The sequence below is a fragment of the Sphaerodactylus townsendi genome, linkage group LG09 (assembly GCF_021028975.2).
Source record: "Sphaerodactylus townsendi isolate TG3544 linkage group LG09, MPM_Stown_v2.3, whole genome shotgun sequence".
Taxonomy (NCBI): Eukaryota; Metazoa; Chordata; class Lepidosauria; order Squamata; family Sphaerodactylidae; genus Sphaerodactylus; species Sphaerodactylus townsendi.
In genome coordinates, this window is record NC_059433.1 from 61,822,313 (window position 1) to 61,844,826 (window position 22,514).

At 38.8% G+C, this 22,514-nt stretch overlaps 1 protein-coding gene across 2 annotated transcripts in view; it reads right to left on the reverse strand.

The window, feature by feature from the left end:
• Positions 1–22,514, reverse strand: part of TRPA1 (transient receptor potential cation channel subfamily A member 1) — a 46,247-nt gene that overhangs the window by 12,425 nt on the left and 11,308 nt on the right. For both annotated transcript variants that reach the window (XR_007245463.1, XM_048507829.1), the window contains exons 5-19: positions 21,059–21,166; positions 18,495–18,603; positions 16,160–16,305; positions 15,453–15,589; positions 14,486–14,534; positions 12,557–12,656; positions 12,350–12,450; positions 8,891–9,060; positions 8,644–8,808; positions 7,924–8,038; positions 6,039–6,205; positions 3,421–3,514; positions 2,443–2,502; positions 1,297–1,395; positions 98–168 (exon numbers count right to left, since the gene is read on the reverse strand). Coding sequence is in view for 1 of the 2 variants with exons in the window: in XM_048507829.1 (XP_048363786.1) it covers positions 98–168; positions 1,297–1,395; positions 2,443–2,502; positions 3,421–3,514; positions 6,039–6,205; positions 7,924–8,038; positions 8,644–8,808; positions 8,891–9,060; positions 12,350–12,450; positions 12,557–12,656; positions 14,486–14,534; positions 15,453–15,589; positions 16,160–16,305; positions 18,495–18,603; positions 21,059–21,166 (1,691 nt within the window). In the remaining variant the exon portion in view is untranslated. The remainder of the gene's footprint in view (positions 1–97; positions 169–1,296; positions 1,396–2,442; positions 2,503–3,420; positions 3,515–6,038; positions 6,206–7,923; positions 8,039–8,643; positions 8,809–8,890; positions 9,061–12,349; positions 12,451–12,556; positions 12,657–14,485; positions 14,535–15,452; positions 15,590–16,159; positions 16,306–18,494; positions 18,604–21,058; positions 21,167–22,514) is intronic.

Sequence of the window (22,514 nt, forward strand, 5' to 3'; positions counted from 1 at the left end):
GTGGGCATCTCTAGTTTGTGCTTTTTTTTTCCCAATAAATGCTAAAAAGAACTTTCTAAATGGGAAATTTGCAGAGCTAATTAATAAAAACACTCACCATTTCATGAGTAAATATTCCTTACAGACAGGATGACTGAGCAATTCAACACGATTATGGCGTACCATAGCCTAGAAAACAGGAGGCAGATGTACCAATTAAAGTTGTTCATAATTGCAAGATACTGCTTTACTACAGCTATTAAGTAATGTAGAGGGGAAAATCCCTTACCTCTTTTTTAAAATTACTTTGTGGTATACATTATCCTTTACTGTTCTTACTTTACCTTATGATCCTCTGAAGCTGCCAGCCACAGATGCAGGCAAAATGTCAGGAGAAAATGCTACCAGAACACGGCCATACAGCCCGTAAATCACACAATACACCATTGTTCTTACCTTGTTTTTATGAAAAATGTCTTAGAGATAAATATGTAGACATTAAAAATGACAACAGTATTCTTTTGAAGAAACAAATGCAGATTCAAATGCACCATTTTCAGACATGTGACAGATAGTTCAGACATGATATGAAGAATGTTTATGCTTATCCAGATGCAGATAATTAATGTAATTATACAGAACAGCTTGAGAATATGTCAACAACAACAACATCTTCACTACGCAGCAATTCCATTTCTTTATCTTAGTTTGCATGTAGTTAAAAATCCCAGAGAACATTAAAGAACATTCCAACTATTTCTAAAATGGAAATTGTGGTAATATATACTGACATAGAAATAACAAGTACTCTAACAGTGCGATCCTGAGTTTCAATGGACTTGGAAGGGTATAATGATACTTAGGATGGCACTACAAGCATTATCATAATTTTATTCCATGCTCATTTTCTTTGGGTACTTTGATAATCCATTTTCCACTTGTTTTCTGATGCAATATACATGGCTCGTTCTTATCTGGAAATGTTGCACCTTAGTGCATTGCAGGGGGTTGGACTTGATGACCCTTGGGGTCTCTTCCAACTCTATGATTCCAGTGAATACATTGAATCCTGGGTTGGTTTAAAAAGGTCACACATTATTTTTAGTGTTACTGGTTATATCCAAGAACAAGGGGGTTTCCCTGGCATAGTTAAAATTATCTGAGAGCAAAATGACATAAGCATTAACCATGTAATGAGGCCCTCTATGTTTAGCTGCTTGGGGGCAAACTACGACTCATGGATAAGATTCAATTTAAATGTGAAGGAAACTGAAAGAGGGCCAGCATGATGAGGGAAATCACAAACACATAGCTTACATTTAGCGTAATAAGTGGTTCGTAGACTATGTCTTCATCTTCCTTTAACTTCTTAGTTAAGTTCAAGGGACACTGAAGGTACCTGAAGTTGTATTCAATCTATGAAAGTGCAAATCAAAAAAGTCTCAGCTTTATTTTTTTTTAAAGCAAATCTTATAAAAGTCAACTGTTATAGGGCTTTGCAGCAAATTCTGAAAGTGTTCAAGTACTATCATCAAAAACCTCAGAAAGTTACCAGGACTCCTGATAAATCTATACATGTCAAAACCCACAGCCTTGTTGCATGGCTGTCATCTGCATCTTCTTCCCTGTCTGCTTTATCCAACAAGCCTTCCTTTATACCAGCCACATCAGGTTCTATGAAAAATATCTGATTTCTGCTAAAATCTTCATTTGGAAAATATCTCAGACTAGGAAAATAAAATCGCTTCAGGCTCCTTCCACACATGCAGAATAATGCACTTTCAATCCAATTTCAATGTACTTTGCAGCTGAATTTTACTGTGCGAAATAGTAAAATCCACTTGCAAACAATTGTGAAAGTGGACTGAAAGTATTCTGCACGTGTGGAAGGGACCTCAGACATGTTTAATTAATTGTTTTCTTTTTGGAGGCAACTGTATAAAACTACCATAACTTGTAGCAAGACATCAACTCTAATGAGTTCAATTTATACAATATTTTAAATGCTGTTCTTTAAAATATAAATAGCACTATCATATTTGAAAGAGCCAGGTCACTGTAGGTATTATGAAAGGATCTAGGTTCCCCACCCAGGCCCAGATCTCACTGTCTAGGCATCCTGTATTCAAAAGTAAGTCCTATTGAGTTGAATGGGACTTACTCCCTAGCAAACAGTTGCAGCTGGGTGGATGTGCTTAGACCACTCATTATTTTTCAGACTATCTTTTTTAGAGAATTATTTGAAACATTAAAGGGAGGGTGTTAAATAACGTACCCAACACTGAGATTCTTAGAGAAAATGTGACATAGTTCAGATGATGAAATGCAGCAGTAATTTCTAGTCAAAGTCTCGCTTATCTTTTTTCTGAACACAAAATGAGATATCAAAGGAAACTATAAACTATACACTTGCTTTTAGCAACTCAAAATATCTCAGTATCGTAAAGTTTGCTTTTTACTTACATAGAAGTCTCTGCATGCCTTTTCCTCTGATGATTCAACAATGCAATTGTCTAAAACTAACTTGTAGAGACAAAGAAAAGAATTCTAATACCAACAGAATACTTAAACATAGTTAGTAACAACTATGTTATTAAACCAAAGCACAGATGAAGCAAAAGGCTAGGATAATAATTGTGAATGAAGCAACTAGCCATTCAGATGTCCCAAGGCAGAGTCATACAGAAATGAAACTTCCCAAGAATTTTAAAAATTTACTGTTTTGTCCAGTTCTAAATTCTGAGCCACTCTGTTATGCCATTTTCAAGGGTCTTTCCTGAGGCAACTTTCTGCAGTGCTGAAAAAGCAGAATCCTTTAATAACCTGATTGTGACCCTGTATGATGCCTCTTCTTTAGTACTTGAGAATATTGAATAGTTTGTTATTTGTTACTTTGGACATGTAGCACAAAAAGATATCGAGCAAGAACATCACCTTTCAGCACCATGTTCAAGGTAAATGCAATTCTATCAGGAGTTCTCTAGAGATACAATCAAGGATGTCCACTTGTATTCACCACAAAGTTTTCAGCATTTGTGATACCAAGGTTAGTGTCCCCTGTGTGTACTGGCAACAATGCCATCATAAGAGTCAAGCTGGCTCCATAGCCCTTTTGCACCCCCTCCCCATTCCTCCACCCAATGGACTGCACTGTAAAATTTACAGCTAAGTTTATGAGGACCTTGGCATTGTGAATCAAGAATGCTGTGATAGCTCTGAGATGGAAACTGAGAGGTGGAATAGTGGAGAGATCCAGCTGGGGGATGAAAACAGAAGTGGAACAGGGAGAAAACACAGATGGAACCAAAGGAAAGGTTGTAATTTCTCTTCTACCATGAGAACAGAAAACACTTTCTACACTGAGATGAATACATTTGAATACAGATCTATGTGATTTATGTGATTACTGCATTTTATTTTCTACAATAAAAATTGCCTTACCTTAAAACAATCAGGAAGATATTCAACCATCTCCAATATAGCACATTTATTGGAAGAAGAATGGTGAGAAAATGTTGCCATAGACTCTTCCCATCTGAAAAAAGAAATAAGGTGAAGTTGCTCAGAACAGTTCCTCTAATAATAAAAAGGAGATACAGTGACAAGTTTTAAGAATTATAAAAATATTAATTGTAAAAATACTCAGAAGCATTTGCAATGGCTTCCACAGCAGCAAATAAACGATGCCATGATAACTTATTTGACACACTGTATATAAACAACAACAACATGTTGACTTCAATAGGGATGGAGACCTTGCTGCTTTTTGCTCCAGACTGAAATCCTCCTGATGGATATTAGGGAGTGTGCCTCGCCACTGCTTTCTCCAAAATGTTGTAAGAATACTGATTACCATATATACTCAGGTATAAGCTGACCCGTGTATAAGCCAAGGCACCTAATTGTACCACCAAAACCTGGGGAAACTTATTAACTCACGTATAAGCAGAGGGTGGGAAATGCAGAAGCCAGCTTCCCCTGCAGAGTCTCTGATGGAGGCAGGCAGGGGATCTCTGTACCTTGCTCCTCACTCCCACTGCCATGGCAGCTAGAGCAAGGCTGCTGCAAGGCTTTGACAGGCCCCTCACTTCCCACCATGATGGGGGAAGTGATGCAGAGGCATAGGAAGGGAAATCAGAGCCTGAGGCATAATGGTACCCAAGCCTGAATGTAGCAGCCCCCACATGAGGCCATACACCCCTGCCAGGCTGAGCATGAGTGCAAGTGCTCCAGACGCCCTGGCTACACAGAGCCATACTGGCTGCATATATTAATATAGCTGGGTTGCCGTCAGACAGGTCCCACCTTTAAAGTTATGGTGAGTATTTTTAAAATTATAATTTTTACCTGTAATGTAGATTTAACATGTTGTTGTTGCCCTGAGCCCTTTTGGGATGGACAAGGTATAAAACTAAAATTAAAAATGAATTTTAAATTTTGTTTATAGCATACCCATGAGCCTTTGCTGAATATGCAAATTATTAATCCTCTGCGGGATTATCCTACCCCCCCTAGCCCTGCCTCCTTTTGCAAATTAAATTTGCAAGTTTGGTGAAGTTTGGTTCAGGGGGGCAAAGTTATGGACCCTCAAAGGGGTAGCTCCCATTTCCTGTTAGCTCCCATTGAAAACAATGGGGGATGAGGGCACCCACTTTGGGGTTCCATAACTTGCCCCCCCCGAACCAAACTTCACCAAGTTTGGTATGAGACCCTGAAATTTTGGTGCCAGTAGCTTTAAAAATATGCCCTCTGCAGGTCAAAATGCAAAAACACCAAAAAATACCCAAAAAATCAGACAGACCCAAATATATTCAGATATCCGAATATATTCAGGCATAACGAATCTGGTATTTGGGCTTATTCAGGAAAACAGATACTTTTATACCCGAATAAGCCTGAATGTGAATTTTACCAAATATTTAAGGTATTGATCAAGTCTAAATTCAATATAGAACTTGGCCATTTCATTGTAGCAGGTGGGTTTAACTTTTTTCTCCTGTGTCTTTTCCCCAGTCAAAACTAAGCTTCTGTGAGCTACCACTAACCCCAATGATGGCCATTTCATTGTAGCAGGTGGGTTTAACTTTTTTCTCCTGTGACTTTTCCCCAGTCAAAACTAAGCTTCTGTGAGCTACCACTAACCCCGATGATGCGGTTGGCCTCTACCCGGGCCAGGGCCTTTACAGCCCTGGCCCCTGCCTGGTGGAACACTTTACCACCAGCTATTCGGGCCTGCGGGACCTTGGAGAGTTCCGCAGGGCCTGTAAGACCGAATTGTTCTGCCGGGCATTTGGGGGGGGGGGGGCGACCGCTGATGTGCGCCCTCCCCCTCCTCCTTCTCCCCTCCTTCTTACGCTCTGGGCCTTTAATTCTTACGGGGCCCTCAGCCTTTTGGGTTTGCTTTCCAGGGTGGGTGAAGTTTTATGAAGTTGTTGGATGCCGCTGTAATTTTATTTAATCTGCTGTTTTAATCGGGGTTTTAATATTATTGCTGTTATTACTCTGTTGTTCACCGCCCAGAGCCCTTCGGGGGAGGGGCAGTATATAAAATTAATTATAAATTAAATAAATAAATAAATATTGAAAAAAATTATTATATCACATTTCACTTGACCCTTAAAGAGTCTTTGGTCCTGATTCCTGATGAATAATTCCTGATGAATTTGTATATATTAAAATGCTGGAAAATTTTTAATAATGATGATGATATTAAATAAATTATACAAAATTATTCTTTATGACTTTGTTGGAAACAGGTAAGTTAAGTTTCTCAGAATAAGAGTCATGAATTGACTTTTCAGAGAAAGAAGGAAAGAGAAATGGGAGGATGGAAAAAAAGCAACAATGGATGTCTTTTGCTAGAGAATGCTGAAGAGAAAAAAATTAATTCCCTAAGAAAATGTAGGTGTGAATGGTACAGAAATGATATCATCAAAACAGTTAATTTAACTGGGCTGTAGAAGTAGTATAAAATAGTGGAAACATTGTGAATTACAACATTAGACCAAGAAAGTATTATATTATACAGGACTTTACACCATGTATTATAAGCCTCTCACCTTTTATGTAAGATAACAGCATTCACGACATCTTTCCGCCCATTGTGTATTGCCTCATGAAGAAAAGAAGCATCAGTTTTGTTCAAGACTATTTTGGCCCCGGCATCAAGAAGCATCTTAACTGCTTTTGCATGACCTTCATTGGCAGCAAGATGAAGAGCTGTGTTCTTTTTCCACGGGACAACATACAACATATTAATAAAAATTTCCACATGAAAACAAGTTCTAGCAACCACTCTTAGTATATCACAACTTCATTGCAAATTTAAAGTTGCGGAGTGCCAGAGCAGATTGTAACTCCTGTTCTGTTGCTAATTTTCTTTGATTTGTTTCATTTTTTCCAAACATGAGGAAATATTATTTCATTATATGTCCGCTAAAGTATCCAAACATAAAATGTCATATGTCACCCAATCCACAGAATCCATGCTTATAAAAATAATTAAAACATTTCTAATTGGTTTGTTGGATGGTGATACTCTAAGAATTATCTAGCCTAACATTGCAAGCCTAAGCAGAGCTACACCTTTGAAGTCAACTGGAAACGATAAACAATAAGGACTGTTGATTTCAATAGATTCAGAAAGGTATAGCTCTCCTTAGGATTTCCCTGTAAGTTAGGAACAGTTTCTATGCAATACATACATTCTTTGGAGATACCCTGTTGAATGCAGCTGACTATAACCTAATCTAGAGGTTTTATAGCCATACTTGACAGTGTACTTACCTGTGGAATTGTTTTTGAACTTTTTGAAATTATCATTTGTGATCGAAAGATATTATTGAAATGAGACTCACTTAGTGAGTTGGAGTACGCATTGGTGTAATATTTGTGACAGTGCCTGTTGTACACCTGCCTTGATTACTATGGTGGACATGCTGGTTAACAGCATTCACTTTTTTATGAAAGAAAAACATTTATATGATCGTTCTATGCCACAAAAATATAACTACCAGTACTCTGAAAAATTAGCTTGTGATTAAATGTAAAGTGTTCATTAATCTAAAATAAATTTAGACTAATATTTCAATTCAGTTAAACTAAAGCAGAGACATTTAAATACATGTGATCCTAATGATTTCAAAAGCTAACACTAGATATACAATGTTTCTCTTTTTTAACAGACTACTATCACTTTTTAATCCAGTTGAGAGGCTAACAGCCCAATCCAGACTGGGGTGGTGGGATAGGATGGCGCCACTCCGGCACCACACCACCCATTCCACAGGGCTTTCCGGCAGCACGGGAAGGATGAAAAAGTTAAAAAAGAAAACACCATGAAACTCTCCCATAGGAAATATGAAAATCAGGGCGTAACTCAGCCGGTGACTCCACAAGTGCATGGGGCCTGGCTAAGCACTAGAGACCAACTAAAGCTAGTCCTGCCATCCTACCCTCCCCCAGAATACCCCTGGCCATACTGGTGCAGTGTTTTGTACCAGTGAGCCTGGGTGATACAGAACACGGAAAGTTGCCCTTCTGCAACTGCATTTGCCCCTGGTGCTGGTGGAATGGGCATTCACACGGTACAGGGATGCACTGGCTCCAGAGGTGTATGAGGGCTCCCCGGATTGGGGTGGCCATTTATTCATTTATTTAAAATATTTATGTGAGATCTTTCCACCCAATTCAGAGTCTACAGTGCAAACTCTAAAAGAGCCAAAAGAGTATCAACCTGATGACTAAGCTAAGTGACTATATTTTTTTTACTTTCATGCAAATGAAATAACTACAAGAGCTATTCACATTGCAATGACATTTCCATTAGAAAATGATTCACCCAAACTTCCCAGTAGATTCAAATATTAATTACATGATCTGGAACAATGTGGTTGCTTTTTAACACTTCCCACTATCATGGCTGGAGAATATAAATTCACCTACCCCATCTTCATCCACTTTGTCTGTGCTCTTAACATTGGTATCCAAAATAATCTGCATTGTGCGAGTATACCCTCCAAAGGCAGCATGATGTAAAGCTGTCCAGCCTTTAAAATCACTTTTGGAAAACCAATAGAAATAATTTGGAACAAAGTATTGCCATAATTTTATGTCATATATAAAAAGCAAAGATGATCAGCCCAATCCAGACCCAACAGTCTGACAATGAAATAAAAGGCCAACTAAAACAGACAGAATACAAAGTGAGGTTTTTAAGTACCCTTTGCAGGAAGGTTCATCCTACAGACAAGCATCCTGACTAGCAAAGACTATTTCAGGCCCCAGAGTTGGAGGTATGTGTGAATGGTAACAGACACGTATTTCCTCCTGCTCCTTGGATAACAAAGCTGCCTTGAGTCAAGACAAAAATCAGGATGTAAAACAATTTTATATTAATAAAGGAATAATGAATAAAATTATGGCTATTTACTTTATTGGGATCTGAGCATAGCAGCTATTAGCAACAAAACTATCTCTGTACAAAGACGATGAACAAATGGCATTCCTATAAGGCCCAACATCCTATTACATTTAATATTGATATGTATTATTCAGGTTGGGAAAATGTTTCCCTTAACAGCTTTAATTTATGGGAAGGTTATTAAATGCATACAACATCCTCTACATACGTTAAGAAAATAATGAAAAAAAACAAACACCTACCACAGAAAGAGAGCACCTCTTTTAAGCAGAAACTGCACTACTTTTTCATGGCCATTTTGAGCAGCCAAGTGTAGAGGGGTCATTCCCTTCTTGTCTCCTTCATTCAAAAGCCTGGTATCTATCATATCTCGTAGAAGTCGTTGACATGTATTAAAACGCCCATAGCTACAAAAAAGGGGGGGAAAGGTTTATGTAACAATCACTAATCTGAAAAATTAAGTGGAAATAAGACTGTTCACAAACTTACCTAGCTGCAAAATGCAATGGAGACTTCTTGTCTCGGCTTTTAGAATAGATGGAAACATTCAAATCAAGCAGATTGTTCACAGAAAGGGGAACCCCTTGTCTACATGCATAATGTAGTGGAGTACACCCCTCGTTATCTTCCTCAGTTACAAGATCTTTAATATGCTTCATCTGTCACACAGAAAAAATGATATTAATAGTAATAAAGGAAGTGTTTTGTAAAGCTATACTTCACTTAACTTGCACTTAACTTGCTTGTAACTTGGGGGCTCACAGTGAATCAAAGGGAAGATATACAATTGGATATTTATTCCCATTATTGTATTCAATTCTAAACAATGGTCTCAGGGTGTGGAACAAAAAACCTACACAATAGACCAGGGGTAGGGAACCTGCGGCTCTCCAGATGTTCAGGAACTACAATTCCCATCAGCCTCTGTCAGCATGGCCAATTGGCCATGCTGGTAGGGGCTGATGGGAATTGTAGTTCCTGAACATCTGGAGAGCCGCAGGTTCCCTACCCCTGCAATAGACCATGTTCCAACAGCAGCAATTTTTCTATAAGTTTGGCAGAAACACCAGCTTTGAATTAAAATATTAAATGTTAAAAATACATTAAAAGGTTTTTAAAGCCCTAAAATTATACAAATAATCACTGCTTCCTTATGAAAATGTTGTGACTGAGATACCAGGAGATTACATTATAAGATCTTTACAGTCCCCAAATAACATCACTGAAAATATCAAGCTTCGGTTAGTGTCAGGATGGGAGAAAGTGAGAGACATGGGCAGTGCAATCTACAGGGAGGGGGGAGAACTAGTTGCTTGGTGGCCTGGGAAAGTATAGCCACAGTGTCTCCAAAGAGGGATGAGGAGGCATGGAGAATACAAGAAAATCCCAAAATGCAGCAAAAGCCCCATTCACCATTGTGTTCTTAAAATGGGCTTTGTCCTGCTCAGTGGGTAGCGCCTGGGGGGAGGGTGACGCACTGGGCGCATGCCGGTGCTGGGGTGTGGCAGGGGCGTTCCGGTGCGGGGTGGGGGCGTGGTCTTGCTTTTAGCTGGCATAAGCCCACACTGGCAAAAGGGAAGTGTTCCCAAGCTGAATGCCCCCAGGAAGATGACTAAAGTCAGCTTTTACCCCAGGAACATCCCATCGACACCAGCACTGGCTCATGTGGCTTAGAGAGTACCAACACAGCAGCAACTTCCACATTCAGGCCCTATGGAGCCATGCTGGTGTTTGTGCCCCTCTCATCAGCATAAGTGCCACTTGTGCCAGCATACAAAGCACTTGGCACAGGCCTCCAGGACTCTTCTCCACCTACTTAGATTGCACTGTTAAAAGATAAAAGATAGGAGGAAGGGCAGACAACACTGGAAGAGGAAGAGTGAACAAGTTACAAAAGGAGAGCTGAAGATAGTTGGTGAGTGGGTGGGCAACAGAGGGAGGATGCAAAGGCTTCTAAGGGGAGAACAAAAAAGGTTGGGTGAGTGGGAGAGAATGAAAGGGGAAGAGCTGCAAAGGGAAGGGAAGGTGAAGATGGGCAGAGACAAAAACCGGATCATGAATGGCAGTAAAGGGAAGAAATTGTAGGCACTGACAGGAGAAAGAAAAGCAAAATGCAAGAGGGGACAGAGAAATTAGGCCCCTCACAAGTCCTCACAGGTTCCCCACTTGCTACTGCATAATAGTGTTACATTACTGAGTTTTCTGATCACATAGCCCTGAACATCAGACGTCTAGGGGCTCTTCCCATTTAGAAATCGGGGGGGGGGGGGAAGGCTTGGTCATGCTATTTATTTGCACTATAGTTATTTGTACAATAGTCTGCCTTTCTCACTGGGGCTCAAGGCAGATTATACAGAGTGAATCAATACAATGAAATAAGATTTGGGTTGTGGAACCAACCAGAAACCTAAAAAAAAATCAGAACTGAAGCAAAGCATAAGTGTTAATATGACACATTAAATTACACAAAATTACACAGTGTGGACCAATTTACAGCAAACTATACACTGTATTATAGACTAAAGTCCTCAATCATTCATCCAAGTAACTTTGTGAATAATCTTGTACAGTGCTTCGCTATTATCTGTGAAGAGCAACCCTTTTAAATAATTCAATTTTGCATTGTTTGTGTAAAGCCAGGAGAATGGGAGCCTTCCTGACCTTTTCAGGCAAGCCATTCCACGTGGTCGCCATAATGGAGAAGGCATATATATGGGAAGTCTTTGATTTTGCCTATTTGTATCTGCAGAAGGTCCTACGCAGATGAACAAAACTATCATGGTGAAGTTTAGGAAGAGGCATATGATGGTCCAAGATCATAAAACGATTTGTACATGATAGCTAATACTTTAAATTGATCCCAGTAACTGATGAACGACCAGTGGCATGACTGCAGAATAGGAGTAATATGCATGCCCCGTCCAGCTCCCAGTAATTTTCAAACTGCGATCTGAATTTCTAAATTGATTTCGAGGAAAAACCAATGTAAAGTGAATTATGATAGTCTACTCTCTATGTTAACATGGCACGGATCCGGGTGGGTGGATCAGCTGTATCAAGGCAAGGGATCATTCTTCAAATTACGCTGAGTTGGAAGAAAGCCTTGGTTGCCACTGCATTAAATTGCTTCTTTAGTAAAAACTTTTAAGTCCAGTATAACCCTTAGATTCTTAACTGTGCTGGCATAGATCAATGAACCTCACTGCAACTGAGAAGGATAAGGTCCTTCAAGACCTCCACTTTCTCAGTCAGCACTATTTCTGTCTTTCCAGGATTAGTTTGTTCACTCTTAACCATTTTACAATAGCAGCCAGGCAGTAATTTAGGGAAGGGGTGGTATAGAAATCCTGAGCCTAAAAGGGGAGGGGTAATATAGAAATCTAATAAAATAAAAATTAAAAAATAATCACCAGGAGATTTCGATAAGGATATATATAAATGTGTACACATTGATGACAGCCACCTCCAAAATTATGAATGATTTAGTCTAAGGGCTTTATCCCAGTAATTTTTATTACACCATGGCTTTCTTCCCTAACAAGATCAGTGTATTAAGTGGCTTCTCCTGAGAACAGGAGTCAGGGATATACACCTGCATTTGTCTCATGTTTTGCTGCCACTCAATGAGTTCCTTAAGACATCATGTTATCTGATCATAAAGAATAAGTATAGTAAATTGGAGGCTTGCTACATATGAAGTACCATGTACACCTAAATATATTTACTAAATAGTTTGTTTTGTCTACAGAAGGTTTTTGTGGAACAAGGCTGGAATAATAAATTTGCCTATTAAAACTGAAATAGGCAAAATAAGCAAAATAATATAATGAATATCACAGGCAGATTACAAATATAAATAAATTTCCCCATAATCACATTCTGCAGAAAAGAATATTGCCTCTAACACTATAAGTTTATGCCATAGTAATTAATATACACTAACTGTACCTGTAAAAATTTTTCATTCAACTGTTGTAATCCTCCAGGATGTAGTACTGTCAGATGTAAAAAGTTACGACCCAGACAATCTTTTATCTCTACATTTGCTCCTGAATACACACAGAAAAAATTATTTCAAAACCTATTGACTCTTAATGCTGTTATTTCAGCTATTATTAGAATTACATATAATTTATTCTCTTACAAATTTTGTACCTTTTGAGAGTAGTAAATTCACAATTTTCCATGACGCAGAAGAGGTTGCAAGTAATAGTGGAGTTCGACCTTCAATATCAACACAATCAATCTTTGCTCCCTGCAATTTAAGGTCCATCAAACATTTATATATAATGTAATTACAGGGCAGACAATAAAGCTAGGGACCTATTACATATGTTTGCTGAAAGGCTGTTTGCTTTTCTGACACATGACCTTTTTTACTTGACATAAATGGCCCTTTAAGTCCACTCTTTCAGTCTTAAATTCAGGGACCCTGAAAAAGGTACTGATAGATTCATTTTTAAGGAATGTTGTACCAAAACAATACATTATGAAATAAATTATGGTATTGTTCTGACAAAACCATCCAACCCAGATTGTTGGGCCATTATGGAAGAGTGATTTGTTATTGATATACAATAAACTTGAAAAAAATAGTACACTTGAAAAAATACGTAATTTTCAGATTCATATTTCAGGAAGGATTTCTATGCTGGTATTCCATATTATTTGGGTTGCCAATACAATTTCTGAATTTGGATTTAGAGGGGTTTTTTTTTTTAGAAAATCTGAAACTTTGCAGGTCTATTACACCCTATTGGACTTTTCCAGGAGGCTGGAGTGGCTGCTTTTCAAGCCACAGTGCTTGCACAGCAACAATGCAGGAACCTAGTTCTGCTTGTTCAGTAAAGATTCTCAGAGTTTCAAGCGTATTAGATCAAGGGGTCAAGTTCTATGGGTTCCTAAACTAGGTGCCCCCACTTGTCTCCCTTGTTTCCAATGAGAAAAATCCAATGCTTTTTCCAGGACAAATAAGCCTGGAATCTGTGGTTGCCTAGCAATGACTATTGAGGGACTCCATTTATTAAAGCTACAGGTGCTCCATTTATCTTTTTTGGGGGGAGGGGGTTTCAATTCCTTAGGGCTTTTTTCAGATTTCACATTTTTCTGCAATCTTATAGCATTTCTCTGCCTACTATCCTAGTTCTTTATTTCTTTCCCTTCCCCCACCACCCCCACCCCCATTATAGCCATTGCCCCCAAAAAGCATGTGTTGCTTTAAAAGTTATTTCCAGGCAAACAGCAGCCAGAGGAAGACTGGGGGAGAAGCCGAGGGGAGAAGTGCCCTCCCTGGCCTGTTCCTGCTCCCAGTCTCCTCCTGGCCACAATGTCGCTTGCTGGGAAATAAATTAAACTTTATGGAGCGCTAATGATCATGGGCAGGTTTCTTGTTTCAAATATCTGGAGCAGTCCTCCTCTCTTCAGAAAAGCTCATTTTGCAGGAAATGCACAGAGGAATTCAACTACTATCCTTAAGTTCCTTAGATGGTAGCTAACACATTCCTGCAGCATTTAATTTATTTGAAGCCAATTGCACAACTTAAGTATGGTGCCCAGTTGGGTCTCTTTCCCAGTTTGGTACCACTGAAAAGGGTACAATTTAAAACTTTAAGATCAGTCCTTCGAGCATCTCAAAATGTTTCAATATATTTTATTTTTTAATTGGCTGTATTTTATTTTCTGTATACTATGACTGTAATAAAGATTGACACACCGACTGTTTGGGTCAATCTCCCAAAATCGTAAGGTTCCTCTTTTATCTGGAGCAAAATTTTAAATTGTCAAAAATGATTACTGATCAGTGAAAACAGTAGCTTTTCTGTTTGGCAGGGAAACTGCAGTGAAAACAGAAATCAAAGTTCTTCCAGCCTCATATATTATCTTATTTCAGCATTATAATTTAATATGTATTATTCAGTATCATCAAACTTACATGCACCCAAATAAACATACCACAATGTTAATGTCCTGGACTTCTTAAACAAGAAATTAATTGTGTCTTCGTGCATGTTACTATGCAACCTGACAACAGTGCTTTACACTAGCCTAGTACTAGTAGACATTCAATTAAAATTAAATATTTACCATTGATATCAGATATTCTGCTAGTTCATAGTGATCAAACAATGCAGTCCTGTGAGAAAAAGTGTGGGAAAGGATATGATAAAAACACAGTGTGATGTTGAAGAAAAGATTAGTGATTCTGCCATGAAAACCCTACATTATTTTAATTACTGACTTTGAGCACAATCCAAAGCTTTTTAATGTGCACACAAGAATCTTCACCAGTGACAGTGTTCCCCTTGTTTTGTTTATAATGACAGCGAGGAATTTTCATGAAAGTGTGATACATTTTCCTTAAATAAAAATTAAAACACTCTGTATAACACAGTATTTGATCATAGCTACAGTCATCTACCACCTCAGCTGGATTAGTAAATAAGAACATAAGAACAAGCCAGCTGGATCAGACCAGAGTCCATCTAGTCCAGCTCTCTGCTACTTGCAGTGGCCCACCAGGTGCCATTAGGACCGGGTGGGCCACTGATAAAAATGATAAAAAACATGCTGACTAGACTGATGGTGGTAGAAAATATTTTTTCTTTGCTATTATCTCTGACACAAAACAGGTATTCAAATAGGCTATACCTAGGTTTTCCAATATTTATATTCTAGTCAACATTGTTTCATTGTTTCCAGAGCCCAGCTATACCAAGGATATAATCTGGCTCAATTAAATAGGAAAATACATCTAAGAATAAGTCCCAAAATCACTCAGAACATTGAGACAATAGTCATCTCTATCAATTCAAAGTTCCCCAGAGCTCTCTGGAAGCCAGCCCATATCACTGCAGTGACTCAGAGATTATTATAATCTAACTATGCAGTGATATGTCTGTGACAAAGGTGTCATTGATACCTTCCCAACTCCCACGTCTGGATAAAAATGCCATGTCCAGAATATTGTGGGGGACAGGAATCATCCCAGGGTTGTCAATGAGGTTATAATTTTTTCAGTTATACCAATCGAGCAGAGAATCAACACCCTCACCTGTGAAGTAATGTTTCTTTATTCCCATCTAAAGCATCAATTATAGAGTCTTCGCCTTTATAAGATGACATCATTAATTTCAGAATCTCAGTGGCTCCTTGGGTAGCAGCAAAATGAAGAGCGGTACATTTGTCATTCTGTTAAAAGTAATATAAAGCATAAGATAAATAGTCTATTAGGGTTTGTCTGCCAATGTTTTTTTTGAATACCCACTCCTGCTCAGATGCCAGAATTTTATAGACACTAAGATTTAGTATCCAGCTCATATATTTCAAATATTATCTAATTTTATTTATACTAATAATAAATCATATACATTTCTTGTTCCAGCCACAAGTTTAAGACACTGACTACTATTTCTTAATTTGGAGACAAAGTATATGCATATCATGAAATAAATATATTGTATACAGTAGCTATCCAATTCCTCTGGCTGAGATTGATTGTGATAACCCCTTAATTACAAAAATGTGAACACTTACAAGGTTATGAACATTGATTTTGTTACAATGCCGATAAGCATGCAAAAATATTCAGCATTAATCAGAATCTTGAAACTTTTGTCATTGTTCCTTACACATCTATTTTAACTTCACTGTTAAGCACATGCTTAAATCTCCCCATTAAAATCAGAATAATTTAAAAGAGTGATTTAGATAAACCAGGCCCAACATATTTAAATAACTGCATATTTTATTAGTTGTTACCTGCTTCAGATCAAGTTGTGCTCCATATTCAAGGCACATTTTAATCATTTCCAAGTCACCACTTTGAACTGCCAGGTGAAGAGGACTACATTTCCCTTGATTAGTAAAATTGATGTGATTTTCAGCAGAATAGCCTAACTCTTCCCCTTAAAATATAACAATGTATATTTAAATTACAAGCTGCTACAAAATCACAGATTACAACATTACAGTTATAACTTTAAAATGTCTCCAAGTTTTAGAGCACACTAATTTTGCCAAGCCAGTTCTTGCTGATACTACAGAATTTTATGCCAATAAATTCAGAAATTAATATAAAGTAATATGTATTAGCAAAAAAACAATGCAGCATTTTCTGTCTTTTATTAGACATCTGCTTTGTAACACATGTAATGGCCACTTTCTATAATGCTCTGAAAATACATGTATTGTGGACTTTCTTAACATTCCAAAATTATTTTCGCTGTCACCAAAGGAATAATTAGGTATGGAAGAAAAACAGAATGATCAGCACATGAGGAAAAGTGGCCTGTGAAGTAAAAGGGGATAATTTATTCTAAATAAAACAGCCATTTTTAGTACTAGCTTCTTTAGAAATATAAATGGATTCAGATTTAGATAACCTTTATTATGCATTGATAAAGTCAGGAAGTTTAATATAGGCAAAACCAGGAACAAATAATCAAATCAGAGTTTTTCCAGCACATGCAACAGGAAATTTGCGACCAATACAGTTACTTCAATCTCATTGTTGTTGAGGAAAAACTCCAAGAAAGACACAAAGAACCAATTAGGAAACAATGAAAAAAATTGGGCCTAACACCACTGAGTTTTGGACATATAAGCAGAATATGCTCGATCGAATCTTCATGGGTTGAACAAAATGAGTAGGACTGGCGTACTAGATAGCAATTATAAATATGAAATCACCACCAGTCCTTCTGCTACTATCATAGACACACATACAACAATCCTATGTAGAGCTAAACCATTTACTTAGTGAAGGGGAAAAGTAATAAAGGTGCCTAATTATCTAGAATAGTGTAAAAATAAAAAATATTCCACCATAGAAATGTATACAAAACATGTTTGAATCAAAAAAATCCCTTAATAACAGTCCTAGCTGCAATGATAGGGGAGTAATGCTGTACTCCTTCTCTAAAACACGAGGAAGGAAAGCCAGAGGTGGGATCCAGTAGGTTCTCACAGGTTCCCGATAGTAGGTTACTAATTGTTTGTGTGCTGAGAGGGGGTTACTAATTGGTGATTTTGCCATGTGATTTTTGCCTTAGTTACACCCGTCCTCTCAGCAGTAGCGCGCAGAACTTGAAGCAGTCTAGCAGGAGGTGCACCGGCGTGGGTGGCAGCCTGCGCCTGTGTGCATTCGTTTCCCGCCCAAGGACCAGCGCAGCGGCTGCATCCTTGCCACAGTCCCGCCCAGGAATGCCCCACTCCCTGAATGCCCAGCAACGCCCCCGTCGTGCCCCCCCAGCCCCATTGGCACTACGCCACAGTTTGAATCCCACCACCACGGGAACCTGTTACTAATTGTTTTGGATCCCACCACTGAGGAAAGCCATTATATAATGCCATTCATGATAACAAGGTGTTTTCATAGATTACTTCTTCAGTAGAATGCTGTTGAATGCTCAGTGTTGTAAGTAATCTCTGCAAATGGATAATTCAGTATCACATTAACACAGCTTGCTTAACCATTCTCAAGGCACAGAATTCAGCTATACCCTGCAGCTGTGGAAAGGTCTACATAGGAGCCACAAAATGCAGCATTCAGACTTATATTGAGGAGCACGAAAGACACTGTCAGCTTAACCATCCTGAAAAATCTGCAGTTGCAGAACACATGTTAAACAAAACTGGACATAACATTTATTTGAGAACACTGAAATTCTGGACAATTTGGAAGGTTACTATGTCAGACTGCACAGGGAGGCCATTGAAATTTACAAACACCAAGACAACTTCAACAAGAAAGAAGAGCCTTGGAGAATTAACAAAGCTTGGCTACCAGTACTTAAAAAATCGACTGATAACCCCACCCACAATACAATGCATTCAACCACACCTTTGCATACCAAGTTCACCCAAACACTTACTGATTGGTTCCCCACCCTGGGACATGGACAATATACCCCACTAAACTTTCCCTTCTCACTAGATACAGTGTGAAGAAGACTTTTCTCTGTGATACACCTCTGAAGATGCCAGCCACAGATGCAGGCGAAACGTTATGAACAAGATCTACCAGACCATGGCCACACAGCCCGGAAAAACCCACCACAATCAATTAATGTAAAGATGTTAAGAATATATTTACCCTTTTTCAAAAGAATATCCATGCATGCTTTGGAACCAGAAAATGCAGCTGCATGAATTGGCATACAGCCCATACTGCTTGCTTTACATATTTTACCACCATTTTCTATCTGAAAAAAAATCAGACATTAAAAGATAAGTTCAGAAAGCACGAAGGAACACAGAACCAATTGCCCAGTGTCATCTTCAAAATTTTGGACTGTTAATAGGTACAGTCCACAGAATGTCAGTTACCTCTAAATCTCACTGGATACAATATTTTTGGAGCTGTTAAACATTTGCATTCAGAAAGGATTGAGACTTTGATAGCTTTCCCTAGCCCTGTTCACATGTACATGCAGAATGGGCATCGGTCTGTAAGAAAGAGTCAGTGTGCACCAGTTTTCAATTGAAACCAGGGATCAAATGTAGGGTTTGTGTCACATGGTCAGCTGTACATGCATTAAATGTAACATGAAAATTATTCAGCACATGTTAAGAATCACTCGTACACTCTACGTGGATTGTACATGTATCCATAGTAATTTGAAAACATGGCTGCTGACACCAACAATTGGCATGAGTGGCTCTGTCAAGACCAACGGTGAACAGGGAAACAGTATGCTTGGAGAAACTATGAAGAAAATGCTACTCTACCAAGCAGACCAGAATTTTTCAGGGACCTTTGAAATATTTTGGGACTTTCTCATAATAGAAAAGAACCAGCAGTGCAGTAAGGAGTACTTCATGTGCTACTTCTGAAAAGTTCAGAAAGTCTGTTCCCTTGGATACTCCCTCTTTCCTCCTCATATTTTGTCACCTTGTGCACTCTGATTCTCTTTCCCTCCACCCTGTTCTGGGTTTGTAGCAAATCATAATCTGCCACTACATTCAATGCAGACAAACCACGGTTGTTCAAAGTGTACTCTGCCTACATACTAGAATTGTAAAGTATAATTTGTTTTGTTGAAGGCTTTCACGGCCGGAATCACTTGGGTGCTGTGTGGTTTCCGGGCTGTATGGCCGTGTTCTAGCAGCATTCTCTCCTGACGTTTCGCCTGCATCTGTGGCTGGCATCTTCAGAGGAAAGATGGACTGGAAAGATGGATCTTCATCCTCTGAAGATGCCAGCCACAGATGCAGGTGAAACGTCAGGAGAGAATGCTGCTAGAACACAGCCATACAGCCCGGAAACCACACAGCACCCAATATAATTTGTTTGTCATTTTCAAGTCAAGTCACAAGCCTTTATTGGCATAAAATAAACATACAAAATCAGCATACAAAATTTGCCCATTATTGCTCACAATTATAGACACTGGTACTAAAATACTAAATACTAAAATATATACATGGTCCTTCTGTAACTATAGGACATTCCTTCAGCTAAGTTAACTCACTTAAACGTCATCGGATAATGGACAGAAGAAGCCAGAAAATTACTACGCTGGCTATATGTGGTCATAATACATACAGACATTGGTTGGTATTCATCTAGACTTACGCCTTCATTATTGTTAGCAGAGGGAATTTTGCTAAGCATTCTCACACACTGTGGGATCCATGTTGTTCAAAAAAAGCATAGGTATCTTAAGAGCATCAGTTAGGATTGTTATACAGAAATGGGATAAGTGCAGATTGGTGACATCTTCTTGATTTTTGCAACCTTACACAATGAAAGAGGGTATGATCGAAAAAAGGTCTCCACCTTCTGGACCCATATTGCATGGACATAGCCTCCCTCTTGTTTATCAATTTGTTGGATATCTGCCATAGAGCAGCATAGAAGGCATTATTAGGATTGAATCTTGGCCAGTGTTAAAGCTCTTCTTAATTTAGGGTTGGTGATCCACTGTAAATAATTGGCCATGTGTCCTTGTTCAATTGGAATAAGCAGGGTCAGGGGAAACACGCTTTTCCTCGCGAAGAGCTGTTACTATCATATCCCGATACTCTTTGTTCTAATAGCTTAGTTTTCAAGCAGCCATATGCTTTCTGATAGGGAAAGAGGGACTAACGACTCTAATGAAAAGCCAAGAGTGTTGGATTTTTTCCCTCAACTAGTTTCAGCCACCCAGAATTTGCATAGTCGGAAAGCATGAGGTGTAAACAAACTGAGTGATCCCAGCAAATAGTGGATACGTGAGCCAGCATCTGACAGTTCTCTCAGCCAGGCCATCGCGGGCATATGATGAATGTCTGTGCCCGAAGTTCTAAAACATAGGGCTGCATATGAAGCAATGGAATTTGGTAAGCCCATAATTTTGTGGAAGAAACGGGACTGGGCTGTGTTTATATTTTTGTTTATAGCTCCGATCCAAATAGGTGCTCCATAGAGGAGCTGAGAGCCGCATTTAGCATTGAACACCTTCAATGCGGATGGTATATACTGGTGGCCCACAGTTTGTCATTTTCAATTTTGATCTACAGGCACACTGTGATTTACACAAGTGACTATTTTCTGGGTTCTGATATAATAAGTGTATTTTATTACGTGTGTATTTTATTATACAGAAATAAAAATGGTAGATATAAATATCAATTCATAGATAAACAAAACAATAACAAAAATCTTGTTCTACATACCAGAATTTTCAGTGCTTCAGCATTATCTTTATAACATGCTACCATTACAGGTGTGTTCCCACCTTCTCCTTCCAGGTTAACATCTGTAGTGCTGTGTTCAGCCAAAATCTAAATAATAACAGAAAAACAAACTATTCTCTCATATAATGATGCAGTTGCCTAAGTATAAGAGAGTACATTTACATTGCAGCACAGGCATTATAATTACAGGCAGATCTACTCTCTCTATGCAGACAGGTACAGCAAATTTCACAGCGGCAACCATGCTATATTATTAAAACAAAACAAAAACATCCTTCTGGCACCTTAAAAATTAATACCTTTATTATGGCATAAAATTTCATGGACTTGTGTCCACATCATCAGATAAATGAAATCTATATTTTAACTGGCAGGCCTATTCATCTAAGGCAGGGGTCTTCAAACTATGGCCCTCCAGATGTTCATGGACTACAATTCCCATCAGCCCCTGCCAGCATGGCCAAGTGGCAGGGCTGATGGGAATTGTAGTTCATTAACATCTGGGGGGCCATAGTTTGAAGACTCCTGATCTAAGGGTTGGGGAGACTGTTTAATGAAGGCAGCAGAGTGAAGTCCTCACCCCCCACACACACACTTTTATCTACCGGTAATTCATAGTCCAAGTCCTTAATTCAGTTTACAGCTAGCGTTGTTGCTTGGTTGTATTTTCGCCACCACAGTAACAATGTAGACTGTTGCTTTCTGTACCAAATACAGCTTTTAAATTGCTTAAATAGATGATTCATGTATAGCCCATTACAGTAGTTGATTATAGATGTTAGAAAATCAAGGATGATAGTTCTAACTCTAGCAAAGGTATAATCTGTACATTAAATTAGACAGCCAGGGTCCCTCAACCAAAATCCATTTTACACATCCTAATACATTTCTATAAGGCCTGCTCCTCACGGGCCAGGCAGAGTCTAACTGAGATACTTGATTCCGGTGGAGTCCTGGGACCACTTGAACGCTCTCGTGCGAGCAGCCAAGTGGCTGCTGGGGGCCACAGACGCACCTTTACATGGAGACATGTCCGTTGTTCCCTTCCCTGCCGCCACCCGCCTCATCTCTGCTTGCCTGCAAAGCGTCCCTGGGCCATGGGACAGCCCCTTTCCCAAGGTGGCTCCGCAAATGGGATCCGGGCAGGGGGTTATAAGGTGGTTATACGAGAATTGCTCAATTACTTTATAATATTCCAAAATGCCCCTCCTTTTGCATTATAACAGTGGTAGATTTTGATTGGCAGTTTATAAAATTTAGGCAAAAACTAGACATTTGATTGGACTGTTTTAACACAAAGAACCAACAGAACTATGTTTGAAGTCAGATGATTTGAATAGACAAAGGACTGCAGCGCTAAAAGTCTTTTTATCTTGTCTGGTCTGACTGAGTCTGACTGATAGAGACCCAGATATACTGGGCAACTAGAAGCCCT